Here is a 25,760-nt window from a genome sequence, read left to right as displayed (position 1 = left end):
TTTGGGAGGGCTTTCAGAGGAAGCAGTGTCTGAACTATTTGCGTGGCTGCTTTGTAAAACACAAAGTAAAGTAGCAGCACAGGGTGCCCCGAGAGGCTGTGGCTGCCCCGTCCATCCCTGGCGGTGTTTAAGGCCGGGTTGGATGGGGCCCCGGGCAGCCTGGGCTGGTATGAAATGTGGAGAGGTTGGAGCTTCGTGCTCCTCGAGGTCCCTTTCGACCCGACCTATTCCGCGGTTCTGAAAGGCGCGCAGCACCGCGGCACCCTTCGCAGCGCCTGTCCGTGTCTGCTATAGCAGCGCTGCGAGGCGGGGTGGTTCGGCACGGCCGTGCAGCGCCGGGCGCAGCGCTGCTGCTTTATTAACGCGGTGCTGCAGGTGTTTGTGAAACCCTTTCGTACAGCAGCGCAGCGCCGTTAGAGGCGTTGGGGTGGAGGTGCGGCAGGCTGGCTTCCGGCAGCAGCCCCGCGTTACTGCACACAGCCGGCAGCTTTCAGCCAGGAGCGCGCGGGGTGCGAAGCGCGGTCTCTGCGGGCGGTGCGGACGGCGGCGTGAGCCGCGTGGGGACGAACTGCGGGTGCCGCTCCGCCGCGAGGGGAGCGCCGCGCCGCGTCGTGTGGTGTCGTGCCGTGCCCTGCCCGTGCCCCGCGCCGCCTGTCCCCTCCCCGGGGGCGGTCCGCCTCCGAGCGGCGGAGCCTCATAGCGGCGGAGCGGCGCTCCTCGGTGCGCGGTGCTGCCGTGGGCCGGGGCCGCTCCGCTCCGCCGCCATGAGCCGCCGCCCGCTCTGCCAGCCCGGCCCCAACGGCACCGAGCCCATGCGGCCGCGGGGCAACGGCACCGGGCGGCCGGCGGAGGGCTGCGGCGCCGTGTCGGTGGCGTTCCCCCTGACCATGATGATCACGGGCATCGTGGGCAACGCGCTGGCCATGCTGCTGGTGTCCCGCAGCTACCGCGCCAAGGAGAACCGGCGCAAGCGCTCCTTCTTGCTGTGCATCGGCTCGTTGGCGCTCACCGACCTGAGCGGGCAGCTGCTCACCAGCCCCATCGTCATCGCCGTGTATCTGTCCGACCGCGTCTGGACCAACGTCGACCCCTCGGGCCGCCTCTGCGCCTTCTTCGGCTTCAGCATGACCGTCTTCGGCCTCTGCCCGCTCTTCATCGCCAGCGCCATGGCCGCGGAGCGGACGCTGGCCATCCGCGCCCCGCACTGCTACGCCAGCCACATGAAGACGCGCGTCACCAAGGCCGTGCTGCTGGGCATCTGGCTGGCCGTGCCCGCCTTCGCCCTGCTGCCCCTGGCCGGGCTGGGCCGCTACGCGCTGCAATGGCCCGGCACGTGGTGCTTCATCAGCACCGAGGGGCAGCGCCCCGGCAGCGTGCTCTTCGCCTCCGCCTTCGCGGGGCTGGGGCTCTTCTCGCTGCTGGTGACGATGGCGTGCAACCTGGCCACCATGGAGGCCCTGGTGTCCCGCTGCCGGAGCAAGGCCGCCGCCTCGCGCTCCAGCAAGCAATGGGGACGGATCGCCACCGAGACGCTGATTCAGCTGCTGGGGATCATGTGCGTCCTGTCGGCGTGCTGGTCGCCGCTGCTGGTAGGTGCCCTCCTCGGCGCCGCGAGGGAAGGCAGCGCGGATGGGGACGGCGGGGTCAGGGAGCGGCGGGCAGCGGTCCCGGAGGGCGGCCGAGTGCAGAGCGTTTGGGAAATGACGGCCAAAAGAAAGGAGGGATGAGGAGGGAAAAGGGGGGTTGTAAAGAAAGGGCTGAACGCGAGGAGACGGGGCTGGGAGGCGGCACTGAGGTCGGCAGAGCCGTAAGCTGTGCGCAGGAGACGGACGGGTCTGTGCGGAGGGGAGGCGGCGCGCTGTGCAGCCCAGCGGGTGTGCCGAGGGGTAGCAGAGCAGGGGCTGAAGGCGCAGGGATACGGGGAGCAGAACCTCCCCGCTCCGGCCTGGGAGAGCCGCGATGCCGTCCCTGCATGCCCCGTGGGATGGGGCCCCGCGCTGGTGCGAAGGAGTCGTTCTGTACTTTTTATTTGCTCTCACTTTGTAGCAAAACTTATCTCCGTGCTCTGTGGGAAAAGGTACCGTGTGTGACTTGGCAAGCGCCCTCTGCTTGCGGCAGGTTGCTCGCTCTGCCTTTCTCAGTGTCGTTTTCCCCGTTTTTAAGAGCCCCTGCCTTGCTCTCCCTCACTCGGGCCCCTTTTTGGCACATTGGGGCAGACCCCTCCTCGTGCTGTAGGAGGAGAAGGGGCTGCGTCCACGTCTGCTTCTTCTGTATGGGATGAGGGCGCATCCGAGAGTCCGGAGCCCCTAATTCTGCCATCGGAGGGCAATGTGGTTTGGGAACAGTTTGTACTCTTTGGAACCCTGCAGGACGGGGGCGAAGCTCACTTAAGTGATAGGTGCTGTATGGCAAAGGGATGATTTTTCTCCCCTGTGCGCACAGACAGCTCGAGCTCTGTGCTGGGAGGGCTGGCAGAGCTGGCGGTTCACATGGTGGAGGTAAAAAAATAGAAAACAAGTTAACTTAATTTATGAATATTATCCTTGTGAAATTCCGTCAAATCTCCAAAACAGCCCTGCCCCCAAAAGGCACTCAGAGGCATCTGAGTTCACTTTCTAGAGATGATGAATGCTCCTGATGGAAGTTAAGTGTGATCTGTGCTGTAAGTTCAGCGAGACCCCGGGTACAAAGCATCGCACAGCCTGCTGGAGCCCAAGGGGTCAGAGCTGGGAATGCCGGCAGTGGGGCTGCCGTGCCGCCCTTCCTGTGCTGCAGCCCCCGCAGCACTTCTGTTGTTCTCCAGGAGTCAGCTGCCGTGCGCTCGTCCGTAATTAAAAGGGTAAAAAAGAATGAAAAGGGAGTTATTAAAGGCAGGAAATGCATTTCCCTCTCAGTCCTTGTTCCCATATTCTTCCCATTCGGATGCGGGCGCTGCTCTGTGCTCGTGCTCCCCCAGCTTACAGCAGAGCTGCTGCACGTGGGCTGTTAGCAGCCCTGCAGCACGGAGCTGAGGTGTCTGAGCTGGGGGGTGTCTGTTGTCCTCCTCTGGGACGTGCATGCTCAGCAAATTGATGACAGTGCAGGGATTCCTTGTGCTGCTTTGCCTCCTGTGATACTGCTCAGAGAGCTGAAGCACAGAACCGTTGGGGCTGGAAGGGACCTCTGCAGCTCCCCCAGTCCAACCCCTACAAGCAGTTCCCTATGGCAGGTGTGCAGAGAACTGGATCGCTCCAGCAGCTCTCTGGGCTCTGTGCCAGGGCTCTGCCGCCCTCCGTGTCTTTGATTTGTGCCGTGTTTAGAGGAAGAGAGGAACTGTGTTCGTAGCACAGGCGCCAGGTCCTTTGGTGTGCTATCAAAACCTTGCCTTCAGCACGGAGAACCTGAAAAGTGCTCTGCTTCCATAAGGCACTGCTTTTGCCTAAGTGGCTTTCAGTGTGCACCGATCTGGTGCTTGTTTTGGTAATCAGCTGCTGAACAGAACCACTGAAGTAAACCAGCAGCAGACCGGGACACTCATGGGGTGACGGAGACATCATTCCATGTTTGCTCACAAGCACAGCTGCACCCAGGCTCTCATTCTCATAGTGATGCTTTAGCAGCTCTAGGGTGCAAACTTACTCGCTCCCATGGTACTTTCAAGGCTATTCAAGCTGAAACACTCCGGTATTCTGCTGCTTTTCCTTTTAAATGTGCAAAACAGCTCCAGAAAGCTTCTTTACTGAGAGAAGGGAGGCAGCGATGTCACTGCTGAGGCACTCATCCTGTATGGAACAGCACCACGTCCTGCAGTGCTGGAGGCTGCCCGCTCCCATGCCCTGCACGCAGCGTGCTGCAGTTGGCCACGCAATGGGGAGGGCCCAGAGGGGCTGTGCATGCTCCATCCCTGGAGGTGTTCAAGGCCATGATGGATGGGGCCCTGGGCAGCTTGGGCTGGTATGAACTGTGGAGGTTGGCAGCCCTGCCTGCAGCAGAGGGTTGGAGCTTCACAATCCTCAGGGTCCCTTCCAACCCGGGCTGTTCTATGATTCTGTGACCTCCTGCAGCCAGGGTGCTGGATTTTGCTGTGCGGTATTTATCCTAAATAACAGCACGTCGGGATGGTAAAAATGAGAGCACGTGCTTACTGCAGGTGTGTGGTTCCCTGTGTTACCGCCCTCCTGCAAACGTGCTCACCTCATTAAAATCTTCAGCCTTCCCCATAGGTCTCCAAGTGGACTGCAGGCGGCTTCAGCCACATTTCTCACAAACAGAAGGATTTGCTTCTGGTCCCTCTGCGGCGCCAGAGCTGAGGGCTGCAGAGTGCACAGGAGGTGTGCAGTTCTGCTTTGCACGCCGGCTCCACGTGCTTTGCTGGAGCAAAATTACAACTTTGACTCCAGGATGAGGTGGTGCACAACTGGAAGTATTAATAGATGCTCAAAAAAAAATAAATCATATCCTGGCCTCATGGTGGTTCGCCCACCACAGCCGCTCTTTATTTCCTCTGGAGAGTCCTGTATTGCTTCTGCAGCTCTCTTTGCTTTGTGGGAGAGAATTACTGAAGCAGCAGATTAGGGCTAATGGGAGAGGAGAAGCAGTGTAAACAGATCGATCTTCCTGTCTTCACGATGAGTGGAAAACACGTTTGGATTTTTGGAAGCTGTCTATGAGAAGGGTTTGCAGTTTGGGAGCAGGAATTTCACATCTGATTCCTGCCCCACATTCCAGAGCAGCCACTCAGCCCTCGCGTGGCCTAAAAATACGCACCTCTGAGCACAGCGGCTCTTTGCTGCCCATCTCTGACTGCGGATGGCAGCCACACAGATGTCAGACAATGCCCCCTCAGCGCGGCTGTGCTGTGGGCACACAGAGGGACACCCCGTGGCCCCGAGTGCTGCCCTGCAAAGTGCTGCATGAGGAACTCCTGCACGGCAGAGAATTTGTGATGCTCTGCTATCCGGAACCCGAGCGGGTCCTGCCACGGAGTGCCCGTGTGGAGCACAGCTGGTGGCAGTGCGTCACAGCACTGTGCCTGCTGGGAGCACACACAGCCACCCCAACATTCTCTCGTGAACCACAGTCAGACGTCACAGAACGCCCACTTGTTGGCTCTGAACGCCACAGCAGTGGAGGTGTAGCGCTCCTGCACAGCTGCATTCAGTGATAACAATCGGCTGCTATCTCATTAATTGATTAACTTACCAATCGTATTGCTCTTGGCGTTTTGAGCCCAGGGTTTGTTGGCATGCACTGTACGGTTCTTCTGACTTCGCTCCACCTGACGCTGTGCCTCTTCTTTTTTCAGTCTCTCTCCTAATGAATTTAGGAGACCAGTCCAGGCCATGATGAGCAGTCCCTAAAGAGATCAGAAGGAATTTCCAGTAAGGCGACTGATGCTCCAACAACTGTTCCATTATGTAATGAAGGCCAAAATAAGCAGCAGTTGCCTGCTTGAGAAACGTATTTTATTAGTCTAATATTTTGGTAGCTCCATGGATTCACTCGCAAAAGAACAGGACAGTGAGGTCTGCAAAGCTTATATAGGGCTCCCAGAAGGGCTGATGGAGGGAGAGCAGTGCTGGGAGTGCTGAGCGCCGCTCGGTTCCCACTGGCTGCAGCAGGAGCACAGCGGGCACACAGAGGGGCTGCTGACACCAGGTGATGCCAGGGCCATCACTGAGCTGGGGGAGCAGAGTGCAGAGCCAGGGCTGCGTGGGCACGATGTGCCCCCGGCCATTTGGGGCGCTTGGGATCTGTACCCATACTGTAAAACCTCTGCCTGCGGTTGCTTTTCATTTCTGAGTGAGCTGAATGTAGCAGATGGAATCCTCAACTGCTGCTATTTAAAGAAACAAAAATAAGTCTCCTTTGCTGTCGGAGCTGCCCTGCTGTCTGGACTGCCATGTGGAAGTTCCTTGGGAAAAACTTGCTGATTTTGAGGTTGGCGGAGCCCTGGCACAGAGCCCACAGAGGTGGAGGAGTCTCCTCCGGGGATATTCAAACCCACCTCAGTGCTCTCCTGTGCAGCTGCTGCGGGGAGCTGCTTTAGGGGTTAGCCTGGGGATCCTCCAGTGGTCCCTTCTACCCCTACAAGGCTGAGATTCTATGCACCCTTCCAAGCCTTTCCCAAGGCCACGGTCATTGATCGGGCACCCAGAAGATCCCTTTGAGCAGAACACCCTGCAGGCAGTGCTGGTCCCTGCTTGGGGCGGCCATTCCCTGCAGCTCAGCCGTGGCCCGGCCATGCAGTGCTGCTTGAAGGCAGTGCTGTGCAGAGCCCTGGCTTGGCTCACGGTGCTGTCTTACACCAGCCCCTTCCAGAGGCTGATGCTGAGAGCTCATGTAGGGCTGTCAGTAAGTGGCCAGGCCTTATCCCCAGCAGCTCCTGCATGCTCAGGCCTGGCTGCTGCTCAGTGCACGGTGCCACTGACCCTTGCAGACATGGTGAGCCCTCTGTACGGCGGAGCAGAAGTGACATAAAAAGCTGTAGGATTGGCTATAGAGTCGGGCAGATCCTGGAGGTTTGAAACCACATTCATGTGGTGATAATTTTTCTGCATCTTGGCTTATGTGGGTGGGTGAGTGAGTGAGTGAGTGAGAAGTCGAATAGAGTTGGTACAGTGCTTGGTGTGAAGGACGTGCTGCACCGCCTCCTGGCATCCACATCACAGTTGGCAGACCCACTGCATTCAGTTCTGCTGGATTTCCAGTCAGCCAAGGCCTTCAAGTCGTGCCTAGAAAGGATTTGCATGCAAAAAATGACCTGTGCAGGAGAAGTCACGCATTCAGCTGCCCAGTCTTCCGAGCACTCATCCGTAGAGTTGGGTGCCTCCCTGCTGCCATGGCGCAGGGACCAGACCTGCAAACGCAGAGAGCTGTCCCTGAGCTCTCCCCAGCTCTGGCTTCCCCTCTGCCACCTCACCTTGGAGCATCGGGAGCCGTGCTGCACACACAGCCAGGTGTAGCAGCACCATGCCGTGCCCATCACGCGGCTGACACGCGTCATTTGGCAGCGAGCTGCAGCCCTGGGGCTGCTCAGAACAGGTTTGGATCCCTGTGCTTATAGGCTCCTGGAGAAGGCTGCAGCACAAAGTGTGACGTGGCTTATCTGCAGAGAAGCGAAACGCCTCTAAAGTAATGTATTTAAAACAACTGCAGTTGATACAGAAAGGTCAGGGGAAAACTTGAGACACACCAACCAACCACCATGGAAAATTAAATATGTCTTAGGACTTTCAAAACATGATTCATGTTTCTCCTAGTTACGCATCGGTATATGAGCATCTCAGCACCCATTGCAGAGATGGGGGGGCCTGATGGGGACAGGCTGAGAGCCTCAGCACTGCTCACCTGGAGAAGAGAAGGCCGAGAGCGATCTGATGGGCCCTGATTGATATCAGAAGGGCAGGGATCAGGGGGAGGAGATGGGGCTCTGTGCAGTGATGGCCAACCTAAGGCAGTTCCTTACAGCAGTTGCACTGCTCCTGAATCCTGGCAGGATTCAGCTGTTCCTTCTAATGGAGATAATATGAAAATGAGAAAATGAGTCCCTTTAAGGCAGAGTTGCAAGGTCAGTGCTTTCCCTTTACAGCCTGGGACTGGAGCTGGGGCAGGGAAGCAGCACGTGTTTCCTTGTGTTGGCACGGGACCTGTAACCGTTTGCCTGGCAGCAGGAACACAGCAGTGTGGCTGCCATGACCCTTAGACACATACACACAGACTGAGCTGCCTGCCCAGAGCTTGTGCGTAGTTCCTGTGGTCATGCTTTGAATTGGACGAGGGAGGAAGAAATCCCCTAGAGAATCATAGAACCATAGAAACATCCTGGTTGAAAAAGCCCTCTGGGCTCCCCAGCCCACCCCCGCACACCCACTGCCCACATCCACATCCCCACGGCTCTGAACACCCCCAGGGACGGTGACCCCCCAGCCCTGGGCAGCTGTGCGGTGCTGAGCGCTCTTTGGAGCAGAGATGTCCCCCGGCACCCAGCCTGCCCCTGCCCCGGCACAGCGTGGGGCCATCGCTTCTCATCCCATCGCTGTGCCCTGGGAGCAGAGTCCAACCCCCCCTCTGCCGCACTCCCTGGCAGGATTTTGTCTCTGGGGGTATTTGCACATAGTGATGCAGAGATGATCTCTTAACTATGCCATTTCTCCCTTCCAACTCTCCATAGGTAACGATGCTGAAGATGATCTTCAACCGCACATCTTTTGAATCATGCAAGGGGTTCTCGGCAGAAACCCAAAGCTCAGAACTCTACAAAGAGTGCAATTTCTTCTTGACAGCCGTGCGCTTGGCCTCCCTCAACCAGATCTTGGATCCGTGGGTTTATCTGCTGCTCCGAAAGATCCTGCTGCAGAAGTTCTGCCAGGCGGCCAGCGCTGTCTCCAGGTGCTCCAACAGTGAATGGAAGGAGAGATCCATCACGTTGTCAGATGAAATCCGACGGACAGCAGCGTGATGGAGCACGGATCCGCTTGCATGGAGACTGCCTTGGCCAATGAATGGCTTTGTGTCTTACTGTGAATTGGACATCTATTTCACGTCCACATCTGCGTAAAGTGTGGGACACGGCAGGGCTGAGCAGCCTTAGAGTGCCAAAGAAGTATTTATCCAATGTGCCCCAAATCCTCCAGTGTAGGCAAAGGGGTTGGTTATCATAGAATCACAGAATGCCCTGGGTTGAAAAGGACCGCAGTGCTCATCTCGTTCCAACCCCCTGCTGTGTGCAGGGTCGCCAACCAGCAGCCCAGGCTGCCCAGAGCCACATCCAGCCTGGATGTTGCTGAATTCTGTTGTTACTGCGATTCCCAATGGAGCTGCAGAATACGACTTCTTGTCTGCCCAAGTGGAGCTTGGAGGGGCTTTTTGGTCTTATGGTAAGGTCAGAAAAAGTGATTTTCCTATTAGGGGACGCTTGGAACACATTCAGCAGATTAATTATGGAAGAGACCCACTCCTATGTGTAACCTTAATGCTTACATGATTTGCTTCAGAGAGTCTTTCATCCTTGTTCTTCTAGATGGACAAGGAGAGAAAGCGTCAGACAATGCATTAAGATAAAACGAGGAGTTTTGATTGGGATTTCCATGGCTTTGAACAGAAGGTTGAGTTGTAGCTGTGATGGTGGCTCATTCCCTTTTGAGGTTGAGGGAAACCTGTACCTGGTGATACGCCTGGTCCTCGTGGGTGCTCCTTCCGTGTGGATGCTGGGGTCAGCTCACTGCAGGGAGGGGTGCAGCACTGGGCAGGCAGCAGCAGTGGGAAAGCTGTGCTGCTTTGCTTTCTTTCCTATAGCAGCCTGTGAAGCACCCCCACATCACACAGGTTGCTGATAGCAGAGCCCACTATAAAACTACTTTGCACAGATGGAGACAGTGATAAGCAGGTTGTAAGAGACGGTGAGCGTTCATCTTCCTGTAGATTAGTGGCAAAGGTCTGCAGAGGCAAAAAGACAGCTTTTGCGTGAGTGATTTTCCTTGGAAATGTGCACGTCCAGGGGCAAAATGAACGTCAACCAATTCTGAAGCTTCTACATTACTGCAGTGCCCTACAGAGTGGGACAGGAGAGCAGTTCCCTTCGTTCTTTCTCTCTCGCTTCTTTCCTCCATAAAGACAAATGTTAAGGATACGGCAGCTTTGGGAATTTGAACGAATAAAGCAGACTGGAAGAGATGGGGAGAATATATGCCTTTATCAAACCTTTCCTCCAGCTATTGTTCAGGTTTTATTAGAAAACTGAATCCTCACCCATTTGTTAGAACAGCGGAGGCTTATCTTCACAAGGACTACATTTCTCCCCATTTTCTTTGCCTTTTTTGTAGACAGTGGTCCATAATGTCTTCTGTTCAATGGCCTTTTAGGCAAAACTACATGCAATTACAGTATATCAGGTAGTCATCCACCGTGTGCTACGTGCCATGTAATACTGAAATCAGAGGCCTTAATGGCAAGTGTAATCCTGTATCTGCTGGGAATCTCTGATGTAGAGCCTTGATTTTTGCTTCTCTGCCTCTGCTTATGAAAGTACTCAAAAGAGAAACTGCTTTTCCTGTTCCGCTGCTATGTTGTCTAGTTGCTATCATCACATCAGGCCACAGTATCTCATCTGAGGGCAGAACCACCAGCTACGGAAGTCTGCTTTTGTGTGGATGGGTGTTGGAGTGCGGCTGGAAGCTGAAGCCCTGCTTTACCCAGGGGCAGCCTAGAGCTGTGCTGGGCACCTAGGTGTGGTGCGGCCATGGGGGCAGGAGGATGCTCAGTGATGCTCAGTGCTGCTCAGCAATGCTCAGTGCTGCTCAGTGACACTCAGTGCTGCTCAGTGACACTCAGTGCTGCTCAGTGCTGCTCAGTGCTGGTGGGCGCCCGCATGCTCCTTGCAGCTGGGAGCATGGCACGGGGCACAGCTGGAAGCAGCAGCTGTCCTGGGGCTCTGGGAAGTGCCTCACAGCAGTCACACATTTTTAAGAGTTATGTTGTAATCTACAAGCCCGGTCTTCTGTCCAGAGGATTGCTGTTGTTCAGGCTGCGTGCACAACGAGCCCAGTGCCTGCACAGTGTGTCAGGACGACCTCAGGAATGGCGCTGAACCACTGGTGAGCTGCAGGGCCGGAATGTGGACCCGCTGGGGCTGCACGTGGTCATCAGAAGAGTGACTCACGGCCTCCTCTATCAGTCCCTTTGCAGCCACAACAGGAAAATGCTGTTCTTTCCTTTGACACAGAGTGTAAAGTGTGTGGCAGCAGTTAAATGCATGTGGGCTTGTTCTTCATAAGCAAGTCATGATGGTTTCACCTTTCCCTTAACATAGCTCTGTTGCTCCATGCCTTTCCATAGTGAAGCAAGACACCTCTGGGTGTGGGTAAAGGCCGTTCTCTTGGTCCCTGTGTGTGCTAACACAAAGAAGCTACTTTAAATATCAGAAAATGGAGGAGAATGTCTGCTTTCTTTGTTTGCAGCTGAGGAGTGGGAGCAGCGTTTGCCAGCCATGCCAGCCGCAACGCAGCATGGCAGAGGAATGCACTTTCAGAGATGGATTCAATAAGCTTGAGCAGAAATTGAAGCTTTTTCCCATTACTTGTTTGAGCGGGAAGGTGTATTTTTGTTGCATTTCTTTAAAGGTGCCTTTCTATGTGATGTATTTTAACTCCTCCATGGAAGCATTCCTAGTGCCAATCTCAATACGTTGTACTTCTGTCACATCTAATGGAAGCAGTGAACGGGAAAGCTAATTTGAGATCATTTGCCTTAAAAACAAGCTTGTTTGTGTACCAACTCAATGTGCAGTGTGTCTGTCAGAATAAAAGTGCTGTACAATACCTGGTCCTGAGCCTGGTTCCTTTTGGAGCCCAGAGGCGGCCATGGGGCTGTCCTGGAGCGCGGCCGCTTCGTCATCCCTGGGTTCTTCCCATACAATTTCCTGCCCCAAGAAAAGAATCAGAATAGGGTAAATGTTGCCTTATTAAAATAAAAGGACTACATTATTTGCATTATTTCTTTCATTTCATCACACATCATAACTTCAGCTCAGATCTCTGGAGTTTCTGAAGCAGCACAAAGCCACGTGCTCTGTTGGAAGCCCCGCTGGCACACAGCACCCAAATTCTGCTCTGGTGAGTCACCACAAGGCCGCCGTGCAGTAGGCAACCTGCAGAAGAGACACAGCAACTAATTAAAAACAATTTTCCCTAATTTCCAACATCCTGCCCGTTTCCTTTGATGCTCCATAGCTCTGCAGGGATTGCCACGTAGCAGCCCCACATCGCGGCTCAGAGCATGCCTGGCAGCCCTCAGCAGACATAATGCACCCAGCAGCACTCACGTTTCCCCCTCGTTTGTTCCCACCATCCATTCTGGCCGCCATTTGGAGGTCCTCCCAAGGAAGCAGCCCTGCAATGGGGCACAGGGTGCTGGGGAGCAGCGGTACATCTCCACCTGCAGGGAGCACAGAAAGGAGGCACAGGCACTGCACAGAGTGACAGCGAGAGGAGCTGCGCGGGGCAGGAGGAAGCTGGGTCACGATCAGCAGCAAGCTGTGAATCATAGCCCAGACAGCAAGACTGGGGTGGTCAGAGACTGGAGCAGCTCTGCTATGGGGCCAGGATGAGGGGCTGGGGGTTACCACACTGCGGCCGTCAGTACTTGAGGGGACCTTAAAAACAGGAAGAGTGACTTTTGACATGGTTTGACAGCGACAGAACGAGGGCGAATGGCTTTCAGCTGACGGGGGAGATTTGGGTCAGATGTGAGGGGAAAGTTTTTCACCCACAGGCAGTGAAGCCCCAGCACTGCCGCCCAGAGCTGTGGGTGCCCCATCCCTGGAGCGGCCCTGGGCAGCCGGAGCTGGAAGGTCCCTGTAGCCCTACCAGTCTGTGACGCTGCTTCTCCGAAATGCTGTATTCTGTTTCTTCCATTCACTTGAATGAGCAATGCTTTTAGATAAGATAACAGTAATTTAGAATAAACACTTGAAAGTACTCTGGGGACCAGTGAAGACGGTGACAGCTGGCAGACAGCACCAGTGCAATAAAAGCCTGAATTTTTGGATATGCCTGTGTGAGTGCAGCCTCAGACCCATCCCCACGAGCACCACCGGATACCCCAGCTGCCAGCAGCCCGAGCCACCCAGCCCACACTTCAGCAGCCCTGGGGCTATTTCGGGGACCATAGAATCAAAGAATCCCAGCGTGGCTGGATTGGAAGGGAGCAGGAATCAGCAGTGTGTGGGCCCCGGGCTGCTCTGCTCCCCATGCTTGAGCCCTTCGGATTCTTTGGATCCCTTCTGAAGAATGCTGGAAGAGCTCCGGCATCAGAAAGGTATTTACTGCAAAAGCCCTGAGGGATGCGGCTGCCTTTATGAGGCAGCATTTGTGGAGCTGCTCTCAGTGGTTCGTGTTCCAAGGAGCGGTGCCTGGAGGTGGGCGGCTGAGCCCTGCTCCTTGTGACGCTGCTCGTGCATTCCCAACCCGCTGCCATCTCATTGAGAACTGTGGTTATAAATTAACAGATGCTGCTTTTATTCCTCACCACGTTTCTCCCCCAGGAGGTGTGGGAGCTGCATGAGCCACTGAACACATCTGGTGGTTTCACCGGCACAGCCGGAGCCCTTTGGCACTGTGGCAGTGCCAGCCCTGGCTGCCTAAACCTTGCCAGCTGCCAGGTGCCTGGGGGAGCCCAAATTCACCCAACACAGCATCAGTCTAAAACTGTGCATGGTGCTGGGCCTGCTCCCAGGCTGCTCACACTGCTGGCACGGTGTTTCTGCTCCCGCTGGGAGGTGCAGGCACCCGCTATGCACCAGAGGTTCGCTCTGAGCCCCCCGGCCCTCCCTGCTGCATGGCCCCAGTGCACCATGGCAGCTCGCTGGGCACCAGCCCTGATGCTCACAGGGATGCACGGGGACTCAGCCCTCACTTCGGTCTACTGCAGAAGATAAAAGGGCCACTTTGAATATAAATATGTTAGATATGTTCAAAAGCATTTTATTAAAGACAACGTATTTATACTTGGGGCCGCTTTGTTTTGATAATAAATTGTAGCAGAGGATAGGAGCCCCGGTTATTATGACTTTCTCTAAACACAGCCATCTCGCAGCCCTTGCCCGCCCTTCAGCACGCCGCTGTTTGCACTGAGCGGAGCCGCAGTCACCGCACACACCAATAAATCCAGTGCTTATAAAGGCTCGTGGCCCTGCGGATGAAAGGAAATACACACCCCATCTCAGAGGGACTTTATAGTGTGAAGCATCAATTTCCAGCAGTTTTGCAATTTATATGCTGCCGGGTTGAAGCCAGCTGGAGTTTTGCCCAATGTGTTTGCAATTCATTGGCTCTGGATGTGAAGAGGCTTTAAAGAACAGAGACAAAAACTCACCCAGGAACCCTTTGTCCCCTTTTGGGCATCATTTTTTCCCATCCTGACAAGTGAGGAGAAGGTCACTGTCCGCTCCGCTCCAACCCCCTGCCCTGCTCCATCCCATTGCCCAGCTCCAGCCCCAGCTTGCCAGGCTGTGTATCTACGCAGAGCTGCATCTTTTAGTTCAGATGTCAGCCTAAATCTTTAACTACTGAAATTTAAACTCTTTACGTTATAAGGAGCCTCTGAACTCCTGGCGTCTTGTATGCTTTGGTACCACGGAGGCGAGGAGATGCAGCTGCCTGCAGGGCGCCTTGCTGAGCCCAATGAATCGCAGTGGCTCAAGGCTGATGCCTGGCAGTGTCTGATTACAGCTGATGTGCTGTGTGCTTGAAGCAGTAAATACAGCCTTAAACAAACCCGCAGGACACAGAGGAGTCTCCATCTCTTGGCATTATCCATCTGTGTCCCAGCTCCTTGTCAGGTAACACCAGGGAGGCTGGAACTCTGATGCTGGGTTTGCTTGCCCGGCCCTGGCACCCCTCCTCCCAGCAGCCCTTCCTGAGCTCCAAAATGCTTCAGACTTTCTCTCCAGTGGGTGTTGTTGCTGTGCACCGATGGCTGGGGGCACAGCTGGCCACTTACAGGAACCACCCATGGCCAACACTCTGGGAGCAAAAGCTTTAGCACAGAACAATTGGGTTTATCCCTTCCCAGCCCTTCATACCACTGCTCTGAACTGCCCCAGAAGGTCACTGTGCTGGGAGCAGCATTGCCCATCGTCCTGCCATGGGGCTCTGCACAACGGCCCTCAATGGACACTGCTGGGAGCGCTGCTGGGAGCGGTGAGACCTGGTGGGATAAGGGCAGCATAGGGCTGGCTGAGCAGAGCAAGGACTTCAGGGCAAGGACTGCACAGGGCAAGGACACGTTTCCTTCATGCATTCTTCAAGGAGACATCTCTAACTGTTAATGAAAAAGATCAACCCAAACTCAAGTTATTCCGTCAGCTTAACTCATGTGTGTCCTGCAGAGGGGATGGGTCCAGCCACAGTTCCCCAGGCTCAGGGGCACCTGGCTCCATCCTGGGACATCCACCAGAACCCCCACCCACACGGAGGTCTCACTCTGCAGCAAGATGTATTTCTAATTCAAAAACAGCTATTCCACAGCCTCATAAACCAATCACAACTTTAGAAGAGATAACACTGCGGTCACCTTAAGGAAGTTTAATAAACTGAGTGCTATTGATTATCTTTCTTATTGAATAAATGCACAGTCCGACCCTACCTCTTGCTGCTATGGATAATTAAATCACACATTTGGTGTCTGACAACACCAATATATTCCAGTGGCTCAGCCCTTGGCCGTGTCCTCCCGCCACCAGCAATGGGCACATCTGCTGACAAATCCATCCCCAGAATCTGTACCCAGTGTCTGAAGAGTTCAAACCCAAGCTGTGGCTCCCAAGCTCACAGAAATGGCCTAAACGCTGCCCCTGGTGCCCGTGTGCTGGCTGTGGGCTGCAGGGGTGTCTGTGTCACCCAGCTGCAGGGTGTCACTTGTAGGGCAGCTGGGCACGTCTGTCTGGGACAGCAGAACCCACAGCGCAGTCTGTGCCAGGGGCTGGGCACAACCTCTTCTCTCCTTATCTCCTCTTATGCTTTTCAAACCCACCTACAAAGCCACTCCAGGCAGGTCTGGCCCTGCTCCCCCCTCCTGTGTATGCATTGACCCAGCAGCATTATCTAATGTCCTGGAAATGAATTAGTATTGTGGCAATGTCAATAAATTAGCTTGATTATGATAACAGTGCAAAAGTTAATAATTCAGCTGATATCTTACTGGACCCATTCACAGCTATCGATTGGCTTTATGCAGACATCACTTGCAAGCAAAGCATGACCTCCTGATGCCCACAGAGCTCAGGGGAAATGACCCACAGCCATCACAAGGCCCTTGGTGTTTTGTAACGATTGCTGATGAGCCCACCAAGGCACAAGTTCCTCCTGCAGCCCTGCTCTGTGCAGACAGGCAGGTTGGCAGCTTTTTGAATCACAGAACCATAGAGCCAATGAGGTTGGAAAAGACCTCTATGATCCCCAGGCCCACCCCATTGCACTCCACCATGCCTACTTCCCACGTCCCTCAGTGCCACATCCCCACAGCTCTGAACACCCCCAGGGTCGGTGACCCCCCACCCCTGGGCAGCTGTGCGGTGCTGACTGCTCTTTCAGAGGAGAAACGTTTCCTAATACCCAACCCAAACATCCCCATCACAACATGAGGCTGTTGCTGTCGCTTTGCCCACATGCCGGCACACAGCCCAATGCCCGGCAGCCCGAGGACGGTCACTGGTGTGTCTGGGACATGTCACAGCCAAGAGCCCACTGGCCCCAGCAGCCTCTGCTTGCACAGCCCCTGGAAGCCAGCCGCTGTCTGCTGGCAAAGCACCCAGACACCCTGGGGCATCCCGTTGGCCTCCTTTTTCCTGAAATCTCCGGGGCCACTGATGGCCCAGGAGATGAGGGCTGTCTGCCAGAACAGGATGGTCACCGTGCCATGCAGCGGGCAGCAGTTGGCCATGGGACCCACGATCCCACAGGTCCCCAGCCCAGGGGCCGCCCAGCTCAGCTCCCAGCGCTGGCAGAGGGTGTGAGAGGGATGGCGGTGGTGTGCCAGGCACGGCCCATCAGCACATTTGGCACCGGCCCCACATCGCAGCATCCAGAGTGCGCTTGTAACACACCTGGAAACCTTATCAGTGGCACTGGGCACTTTCAGAAACCCTACAAGCTGTTTTTGCAGGTCGGTCGGGTGGTACAGGCGGCACAGGAGAAGGTGTGGATGTGTCTGTAAGGTCGGGAAGGGCAGCCAAACTGCAGTCAGAAGAACAACCTCTGCACATTTTCCACTGATGTCTCCTACCAATGGTGGGGCTTGCTTCTAATTTCATTTGTTTGTCAGCAATCTTTTCCCTTTGGAACACAGTGTTACTTTGGCAGTGCTCCTCAGAGGGATCTCTGCTGAAACATTTCACAACGGAACCTGGCGAGCTCCGCCAAACACCAATTGTGTAATGAGAAGGGCGATTATTAATTGTCATCCATCCAAAACCTGTGGGAGGGATCAGCAGGGCTCTGCTCCTCTGTAAGTGGTGGCACCTGACTTTAGGTGTGAGGGGCCAGGCGAGATGAGCCATGCCCAGCAGCACAATGCCCATCCCCACCACATCCCCATCACCTCCCCCACCACATCCTCACCATGACCATACTGTGTGCCTAGCATTGTCCCCACCATGTCGCCCTGCTCCTGTGTCCAGAGCAATGAGCTCAGCCAGGCAGTGGGCACCTTGCTATAAAATGGCAGGTGTGACTCAATAATGCCTTTTTTTCCCATTATGAAGGGCCCTGCTTCCTAGAAACCAGTGCTTTATGGTAGAGGGGAAAATAAAGCAACGACAGAAGCATGAACAGGAAAACAACTTTCAAAATGTCTGGGGAGCTGTTGCAGAGCATGTAATAAAATCTGTATGGCCAGTTCCAGCTACACTAAATGGAAATGGACAGCTGTTTGTTTTTCCCCAGCCAACACTGCAATACCACTTTGTGTGGGCTCTGCAGTGTCGTCCGTGTGGGCTGCACAGCCCTGAGCTGACAAACAGCCCCTGGGCAGGGTTCAGCAGCTCCTCATCAGCAGCACCTTGGGAGCGGTGGGGATAAAGCAGAGGGGCAGAAATCAAAGCAGAAGGAAGGCTGCGTGCATGAGAACAGCACAAAGTGATGATGGCCACAGCATTTTGGTAAGGACATGGCCAAGAGCCATGGGAATGTGGCACTGAGGGACATGGTCAGTGGGCACAGTGAGTTGGGGTTGGACTTGGGGATCCTAAAGGTCTTTTCCAACCATAATGTTACTACGGTGCTATGACTGCTAGTTCTTTGCAGAGCTGCAGTGACCTTGGAGCTCCAGCCTCTCTCTCCCCTTTTCCCATCCCTCTGTAACCACACAGCTCCTCCCCACCTCCCCCTGTGGTTTAAGTGCTTCCCAAACCACGTTAGTAGCTGGCAAACACCATGGGCCATGCACAACCCCATCAGTGACCATTACAACAATGATGCTGATATGGCAGCCAAGCCATTGCAGAATTGTGCCACCTCCAGGAACTGAGAACGGGTCCTGAACCTCACCTGGCTTTGTGTACACAGCTGGCACCAGGGCCAGGAGCCTGCAGCACACAGCCCTACACACCCAGGTGGGATGGCATGCAGCCCTGTGTGAGCAGCAGCTCTGGGTGCACCACAGATGGTGGAGAGTGTATCATTAAGGACAGGTTTAAGGCATTCATTTGGAGAACAATTAAAAGCCACTGGGACGTTAGGCTGCCTGTGCTCCCAGCCCAGGCTCTGCTTGTTCTGTCAGGGGTCACTGTGGTTGCCCATTTCTTCCTCATCATCTACACCTCCTGAGCTGCCCCTCACTGGGTAGGACCCTCGGAAAGGACCTGAGTATCTGTCTGATGGGACAGCTACACCATACGCCAGCAGGCAGCATCTTCCACCTTCATTTCCTTGCTCGTTCCTAAAGTCTTCACACACACTGATGTGCCTATGGCCTTGTGCCTATGGTCTTCCTGATCAAAGCCATTTCAGACGGGAGAAATGACTTCTTCCCAGGTTTCTGCTTGATTTTCTATCCCCACAATGGTCTGCCATAGAACATATGGTCCTCCCAAGCACCTTCTTCCTCCCTTTGGCACCGCAGCCAGGCTGTCACAGCACAGGGCAGGACTAACTGCAGAGGGTACATCTCGGAAGCCTGACAGCACCATAAATCCAGCACAACAGCAATGATTTGTTCCTTTTCTGGGAAGCTTCATACAAAGAATTTGTTATCTCCATATCTCTGCTGCTCACCTTCCAGAAACAAACCCTCCCCTGCAAACGCACAGAGCTGTGTGCAGGAAGGCTGAGCTGCAAGCTGCCTCCTAGCACTGGCATGGGGATGGCAGCTGCTGCAGTCCTCAGACCCCCAAGCTGCCAGGGGCCGTGCGAGCCCAAACGGACATGGAACAACAGCAAGCACCGGAGGAAACTCCTGAAACATCCTGCCGTAGGGCTGCCATGGAAGCACTGCTGAAGCCTGGCAAGGCTTGGTGAGATTTCATAGAATCACTGAGATTGGAAAAGCCCCCGGAGATCCCCAAACAAACCTCCTCTGCACCCACAGCCACCTCATCTGCTGCTGGTCCTGTGCACCTGCAGTCACCTCCTCCCACCCACACAGAACCTGGGTGCAGTGCTAACACACCCCCAGCACTGCCTTATACAGGGGGGCTGCGGGGGGCTGCTTTCACAGCGGAGCAGCCACATGTTTACTGAGTGACCAAATGCATTCAGGGGGAAATTCAAACATAGCGATGCTGAATTATTCCATTAGGGCAATTCTGCAGCTTAGGGGAACACAGTTACCCATCTGCCTGTTTAAAGCTACTAGTAATTCCAAAGAAAGAAAGCTGAAAGCTGCTCCTGCTGTTCGTTTACAGACTGAAATTAAAGCCCTCTTGAAAGCACCAAAGAAAGATTAAAAAATATTTTCTTTTAATTTTCATTTTCAAACACAGCATTAAAGTAAATATTAGCTGAGGTGAGGTGGGCTTTACAAAACACGTTGGTTCATTCCCTGTGCAGTACAGAAAGGAACGTCCTTTGTATATACAAAGGTAAAGCCTAAATATCAGATAGGGCAAGAATGGATCGACTACCAGATTCCTTTTCTGTTACTATTTTTATAAGCACACACTCAGTCTCATATCTCACATCACATTGGAGCATGTGCAGTGATTTGGGACAACGCTGCACTTCAGACACTCACAGCAGCCGAATCCCTCCTGGAACTGCAAAAATCATCTCAAAAGATGAAAGCAAAGCTCACTTTTCCTTCAGTCATTTGCAGTGTGCACCAGGAGGGGTCTGGCAGCCCCACTGGCATGAAACGTGCAAGAGAATACCATCCTTCCTTCCTGCAGCTCTGGAGGTGGCTCTGAGGCAACATTGGGCAGCACAGCCGCTCAGCTCCAGCAGCTATTTCATAACTCTGCTTTTCTCATCCCGGGTGAGCGATGCTTCTGGTGCAAGCAGAACACAACTGCACAGAGCAGCAGCACTTGTAACGAGATGGCCCACAGCCAGCGGCCCTTAATGAGCACATCCATCACCACGCAGCGCACCCAAGGCTTGCCGATGGACCAAAGGCACACTGCCCATCACCACCCCGTGGGCTGGAGGTGGGGCTCGTTTTTTAAAACTGAACCATGAAGATATAAATAGGAGACCAAATCAGGCCCATTAGCCTCTGAAGAATGAACAGAGGAATACAGTGAAAGCAGCGCTCGGTTTGGAGAGCAGGATAATGAAAAACGATGCGGTATGGCATCATGTAATAACTGGAAAGAGATGCAGTGTCTTAAGTGAGTCACATAAAATGAAGTTTCTCTTAAAAATAACAGCAGTGTTGTTGGAAGGAGTTGACCAGGGCAGACAAAAGCCCCCACAGTACCTTGAAGGACTGGGAGAGGAGAGAGCAATGCAGGCTTGTGGTGATGAGAAAACCCTGATTTGGAGACAGACAGTGAATCAGTGCTGAAGACACACGGCAGTGGCACTGCTCAGCATGCCCAGAGGTGGGGGTCTTTGTGGGGGCCCAGCAGCGTTGTGCACAGTAGCAGTGGTCCCAGCACAGGGCTCCAGAGAGGCTGAGATCCCCGCAGGAAGGAACCTGGGCACCACCAGGCACTGCAGTGAGCATTTCTGAAGAGACAGCTAACGTGGCACTTAGATACTTCCATACGCTAGAGATACATGTAAGACATACTGAAGAGTTATGTTGCTTGCACAGAAGACTAAGGAACATGCTGACCTGGGCTGCTAACATGGTATTCCAGTGGGACAAACATGAAAGGGTCCGGAAATAAGCACTGAGATGATTAATGGGATGGAGGGCTCCAGAGACACGAGGAATGGAGGAATGTCTCCTCGGGATTACCCTGCCTTTTTAAGGAGCACCAAGACTCAGGCACAGGGCCGAGCCCATGCCAAGCACTGGCAGTGCACAACATCCATCAACAAAGGTAGGGGATGCTCTGCCACTAAAAAATGCAACTCAGGGATAATTTTGTGAACTTTTAGCAAATAGTTGCACATTCCTGTTCCCGCGGAGCCCAGTCTGCCTCAGCCATGTGGTATTGCTGCAGAACTCAACCGTGCTCATAAAGCTTCCAGAGAATCTCCTGAAGTTAATGAGTGACCGTAGCACACATGGAAAACAAAGGACCCAAATATTGCTACTGTTGAACACTGGGTTGATTGCACTCTCCTGTTTTTCCACTCCTTTCACACCTGTGGTTCAAGATCTCTCACCCAAGCGTTAAACTGTTATGGCTGAGAGCAATGTCCCGGCGCTCCCTGAGCTGGGCAGCCTGGGGCTGTCCTGCTGCCCTGGGAGCAGTGCTGTGCCTTTCTGTCACACTGAGCAGAGCTCGGCACTGTCACAGTAATTAGGCATATTGGGTTTTATGCGGTTTTATTTCTCTCTTTGCACCCAAGCACTGAAGCCTTAAAAGACAGCGGGAGCAGAAGCATGTTGCCCACATCTCTACTACTGCACACAGAGGTATTGATTATTTGGCAGTTACCCGGTTGCTATGACACCAAACACCACCGATCCACAAATAAACAACTGCTCTCCCCCATAGTTCATAAATACTGATTACAGGAGAGCAGCTCAAAATTTTCCATTCAGAAAACATCTTCTAGTTTCTCCCCCACCTTTTCCCTTTACGACCTTCTTTGCTTTTTACAACTTACTTCGCTCAATTCCCTTTTCACCTGTGTGCACAGTGAGGCCAGGCTGCAGTGTTCAGTGTGCTGCTTCATCCCAGGGCTGCCCTCAGCCTGGGGTAAAGGAGCTGGGATGGGGCTGGAAGCACTTAGTGGCATCCAGACAGAGCAAACCCCCCAGAAATCACAGTGTAGGTGCTTGGGTTAAGATACTGCTGCTGCAAATGGTACCAAAGTGGCTACACCCTCTGGTTTAGAACTTCCCATAGGCTGTACCATCAGCTTAGAGTTAATAAACACAAGAAAAAAAAAAAAAAGACTCAAGATTTGAATTAGAGGTGGGTGTGAAATTCAACTGACTTCCACACTGTTTTTAAGGTAAGAGGAAAGCAGGAAAAAGACCATTCCTAGTGGACCAAAAAGCAGGGCTGGGAGCCTGAAAGCCTCACGGACACACAGAGCTGGAGGGATGGGGCAGGACATGGGTTTGGGGGCTGAAGCACAGCTCTCCAGCACATACACACAGCAGCATGCTTCCCTGAGACAGAGCTCACACCTATCAGCACAGACATCAGTTGCAGCATCTGGTGAAGATTAAGTCAGCCATATATCTTGCACCCTCTGATGGCTACATCTGTGTTTTCAGTTCCTGGTCAAAGCTGAATGTTGGATGAGCTTAACTGGAATCTGGATCGTGCAGAGGATGGGCAGAAAGTCAAATAAAGAAAGAAACAAGCAAACAAATAAAACCCAAGCACAAGTAGCAGCTCCATCGCCATCTCCATCCCACCTCCTCTGAGGCAATCTCACAGCTTTGGCTCTGACTCCATTTGCAGCAGAAGCTGAGCACTGTGCAGCACACACGGTGCAGCCCAGGCAGTCCTCAGGGACGGAAAGCTGTGGGCTTGGAAATGTAAGGCTGCCATTCCAGATCACCCAGCCGTATGGAAACGGCAAGCTGGCACACATCTGTCCTGCCCTTGTACTGAAGGCTGAAAAACCATCACGTGAACAATCACATTAGTACTGAACTCCAACAGTGTCCCACAGAAGGACCTCCATACAGCTTTTAACCTCCAGCCTCTATCAAATGATTCAACTTAAACTCAGTAACATAAGATATTCTTTAGAGTTTATTTGGACAGAGGGAGTCAACACACCTCTCAGTCCAGGCTGGAAGAGCATTGCTTCTAATTTTACAAGATACAGGATGGAGGAGGGGAAGCGAGGACTCTGTTGGCATGGGAATTGTTTTAAAGATACTCCAGAGCTGTGTTCTGCTGAGGTTCAACCTCTTTTTTTAAGCACTAGTAGATTGTTTTCATCAAGTTATGAAACAGCAGCACAGTATTTGGTGCACCGAGATCTGTGTACAGTACTGCTGATGGAAAGCAGTGCAGAAATTTGTTTAAAAAAATCTCAAGTTTTTTTTGCACTGGTAGCGAGCCAGGTTATGTTCTCTCAAGTATCCTGCCAAGATATACAATATATGATAGTCTTAGCTTCCAGAAATTCAGGAGACATGGCCATCTGCTGCTCTGCTGTGGCCTGAGCACATCACTGAGCTCGCGAGACACTCGGGACCTGCATGGACTTGATGGTGACCCACACACCCACAGGTGCCCCCAGGGCTGGGAGCTCGGATACCACAGCCGGCTGAGGAGGAAAGCAATGGGATCGCTGCCACGCTCGCCCTTCCAGCTTGTTTGCTTAGCTCTGCAAACACTGCTGCAGTTGCCCAGCTCACAGACAAGGAGCAGAGCTCCAGGTATTCCCCCATCCACTGCCAGTGCCCACAGACAGGGTTTCCCCAGGTTGTGCTCCATCACCCGCACACACTGCTGGGGCTCCAGCAGGGCTGTCCTGCTGCTACACAGTGAGCACTGCTGGGGTGGGCAGCCCTGGAGAACAGGCTCAGAGCAGCTGCTGCTGCAAACTGGGGCTCCTGCAAACGCATGGCACAAGCAGGGCAGCTGAAAGCAAACATCTCATAGGTCACTTCCTCCCCAGGGACCAGCAGCCATCCCAGAGAGTGTCGGTCCCAGCACTGTAGCACATGGAACAACTAAGTCAGAAATTCCCACACTTCTTAGTTTTCTGATTCCCCATTCCCAAGGCAAGTCTTCACTTTATCTGGAGTGGAGGAGGAACTCAAGCTGCCCTGGTGGGCAACACTGGCTCTGCAAAGACACAGTGAGACTCATTGGTGAGTCTCCCAGTAGCTACCCCAGTAGCTGCTAAACTCACCCCAGCGTTTCAGAAACACCCTTGTGTAAACCAGCTCTGCCTTCCTTTGGCTTTGAAATCAGACACTTGTTACAGCAGTGGGAGGACAGAGAGGAGCTCAGAATCAGGGCTCACCATTAAGGAAAGGAGTATGTTTACTTATCAGAAGAAACAGCGAAGGCATACAGACACTCTCAATTCCATTCGGCTCATTTAGTGAGGTCAGCCCAGAGTCCAGATGCCCATTATCTTTGAAGGTGCCAATTTCTCCACTTGCTCATCACAACCCCACTTGCATACTGCTCTCCCAGCTTTTGCAGCAGGCAGAGGTCAGCACAGTTTGGGCTAACCAGGGCTTAGAGAAACCTACAAATATACCAGATGAGCTATGCTAACCCTCCAGACATAAGCTGGGAAGTGAGAGCCAAGCAGCACAACAGGTCCTGGCCCCAGAGAGCCCAGCAGGAGCATCCTAGGACATTGCTGGAGGTAGGGCTGCACTACTGCATGGGCACAGCAGGTGCTGGCGATTGGCCTCAGGTCCTGGGGCAGCATTTGTGCACCTGTGGGTGGCTGCCAGGTGAGGTTCATCAGCTCGTCCTGCTGAAACCCCACGCAGACGCCAGCAGCTGAGCCCTGGGTATGTTCGGCTGAAACCATCCCCAGTACCCTCTGTGCAGTGCATGTTTCAGAGCACTACCAGCATGAGTGCTGGTTTAAACACACAGTAAATCTGAGCAAAATGTTGTTTCTATTGAGACAAGCTGAGAACAACCATAAACTTTGAGAGGCGACACATGAGATTGCACAGTGGGACCAGACCCTCGTATTTCATCAGCCCCAGCCTCCCCACCGTGGCTGCCAAGCAAAACTACAAACACCCGCTCATGCTCAGCAGCGCCAGTCAGGGCTGTGCAGGGCCTTGAAACTCCAGGGGGTGCCAAGTGTTGTGCATGGGCAGCTGGGCACAATGAACTGTGTTCTTCTGTGGAGGAGGAGAAAAAGAACAGCTTAAAAAAAAGTGTTGGGGGAGAATAGCGTTCCCCTTCAACGATCAAACCAAGGGCACGGTTTGCACAAGCACTGCGGCTTCTCTGTGCCATGACGCTGCAGGCTGTGCCCAGCTGTGTGGGGCTGCACCCTGCGCACCCCATTTGCCCCCATGTCCGATGGCTCCAGCTTGTAGCTTGCAGGAGGAGCTGCAGGAGTCTAAGGCAAGCAGTTGCCTGCTCCCTCTGTATGCATTTTCTCCCTATAAACCTTAACGAGAACTTTGGGTGTGGATCTGCAGCCCATGCAGGAGGAAGGCAGCAGTGCGGTGCTCATCTGGGATCAAAGTCACATCCTCCTTAATAGAATCGTAGTGAAAGTGTTTAAAAATCTGTCATGCATGGAATAAATGTCAACTTTGACACTTGCTGTCTCCCATTGCTGTTTTCCAAGCTAACAGAAATGTGACAAATTCCTACTTACATGTTTGCAGCAGCAAATCCAACTGGCGAGCTATCGGGCCGCAAAAGAATGAGGCGGAGGTGAGGGCTGTCAGCAGCTCCCTGCACCCAGCTGCGAGTGACTTTAAGGTCTGCAAAAGCAAAATCAATCCCTGCTTGAGCAGAAGGCATCGCACAGCAGCGGGAGGGTGGACATGGGGGCAGATCAGGCCAAGCAAGTTCTGCTGCTTTGCCGTGATTTTGCCTTCAGAATCAAATCGCAAAGAATGAAAATAGCTGAAAGGTAATTTGCATGTGCTTAGGGGCATTTTGTACATGAACGCATCCATCTTTACCAGCCAGTATTGATTTCTGTGCGTTTGTCAGCATAGCGTGCCGGCGTTGCCAGTATGCATTTGATGCTTAATGTCAA

At 53.6% G+C, this 25,760-nt stretch overlaps 1 protein-coding gene and 1 long non-coding RNA gene across 2 annotated transcripts; one reads left to right on the top strand and one right to left on the bottom strand.

Annotated features, from left to right (window-relative positions):
• The first annotated feature begins 595 nt into the window (after window positions 1-595).
• PTGER3 (prostaglandin E receptor 3) lies at window positions 596-11,297 on the top strand. The gene is made up of 2 exons (NM_001040468.2): window positions 596-1,589; window positions 8,153-11,297. Exons 1-2 carry the CDS (start codon window positions 765-767, stop codon window positions 8,438-8,440), a joined length of 1,113 nt encoding a protein of 370 aa, NP_001035558.1. The 5' UTR covers window positions 596-764; the 3' UTR covers window positions 8,441-11,297.
• Window positions 11,064-25,468, bottom strand: LOC101751837. The gene is made up of 3 exons (XR_001467896.4): window positions 25,371-25,468; window positions 11,801-11,913; window positions 11,064-11,626 (listed from the first exon to the last, which is right to left on the bottom strand). It is a non-coding gene; the product is annotated as an uncharacterized LOC101751837 (long non-coding RNA).
• Between the last annotated feature and the right edge of the window lie 292 nt (window positions 25,469-25,760).

Source organism: Gallus gallus, chromosome 8, assembly GCF_016699485.2.
Source record: "Gallus gallus isolate bGalGal1 chromosome 8, bGalGal1.mat.broiler.GRCg7b, whole genome shotgun sequence".
Classification (NCBI taxonomy): Eukaryota; Metazoa; Chordata; class Aves; order Galliformes; family Phasianidae; genus Gallus; species Gallus gallus.
The sequence above is the reverse complement of the archived record's forward strand: the minus strand, read 5'-3'. Positions and strand labels throughout refer to the sequence as shown.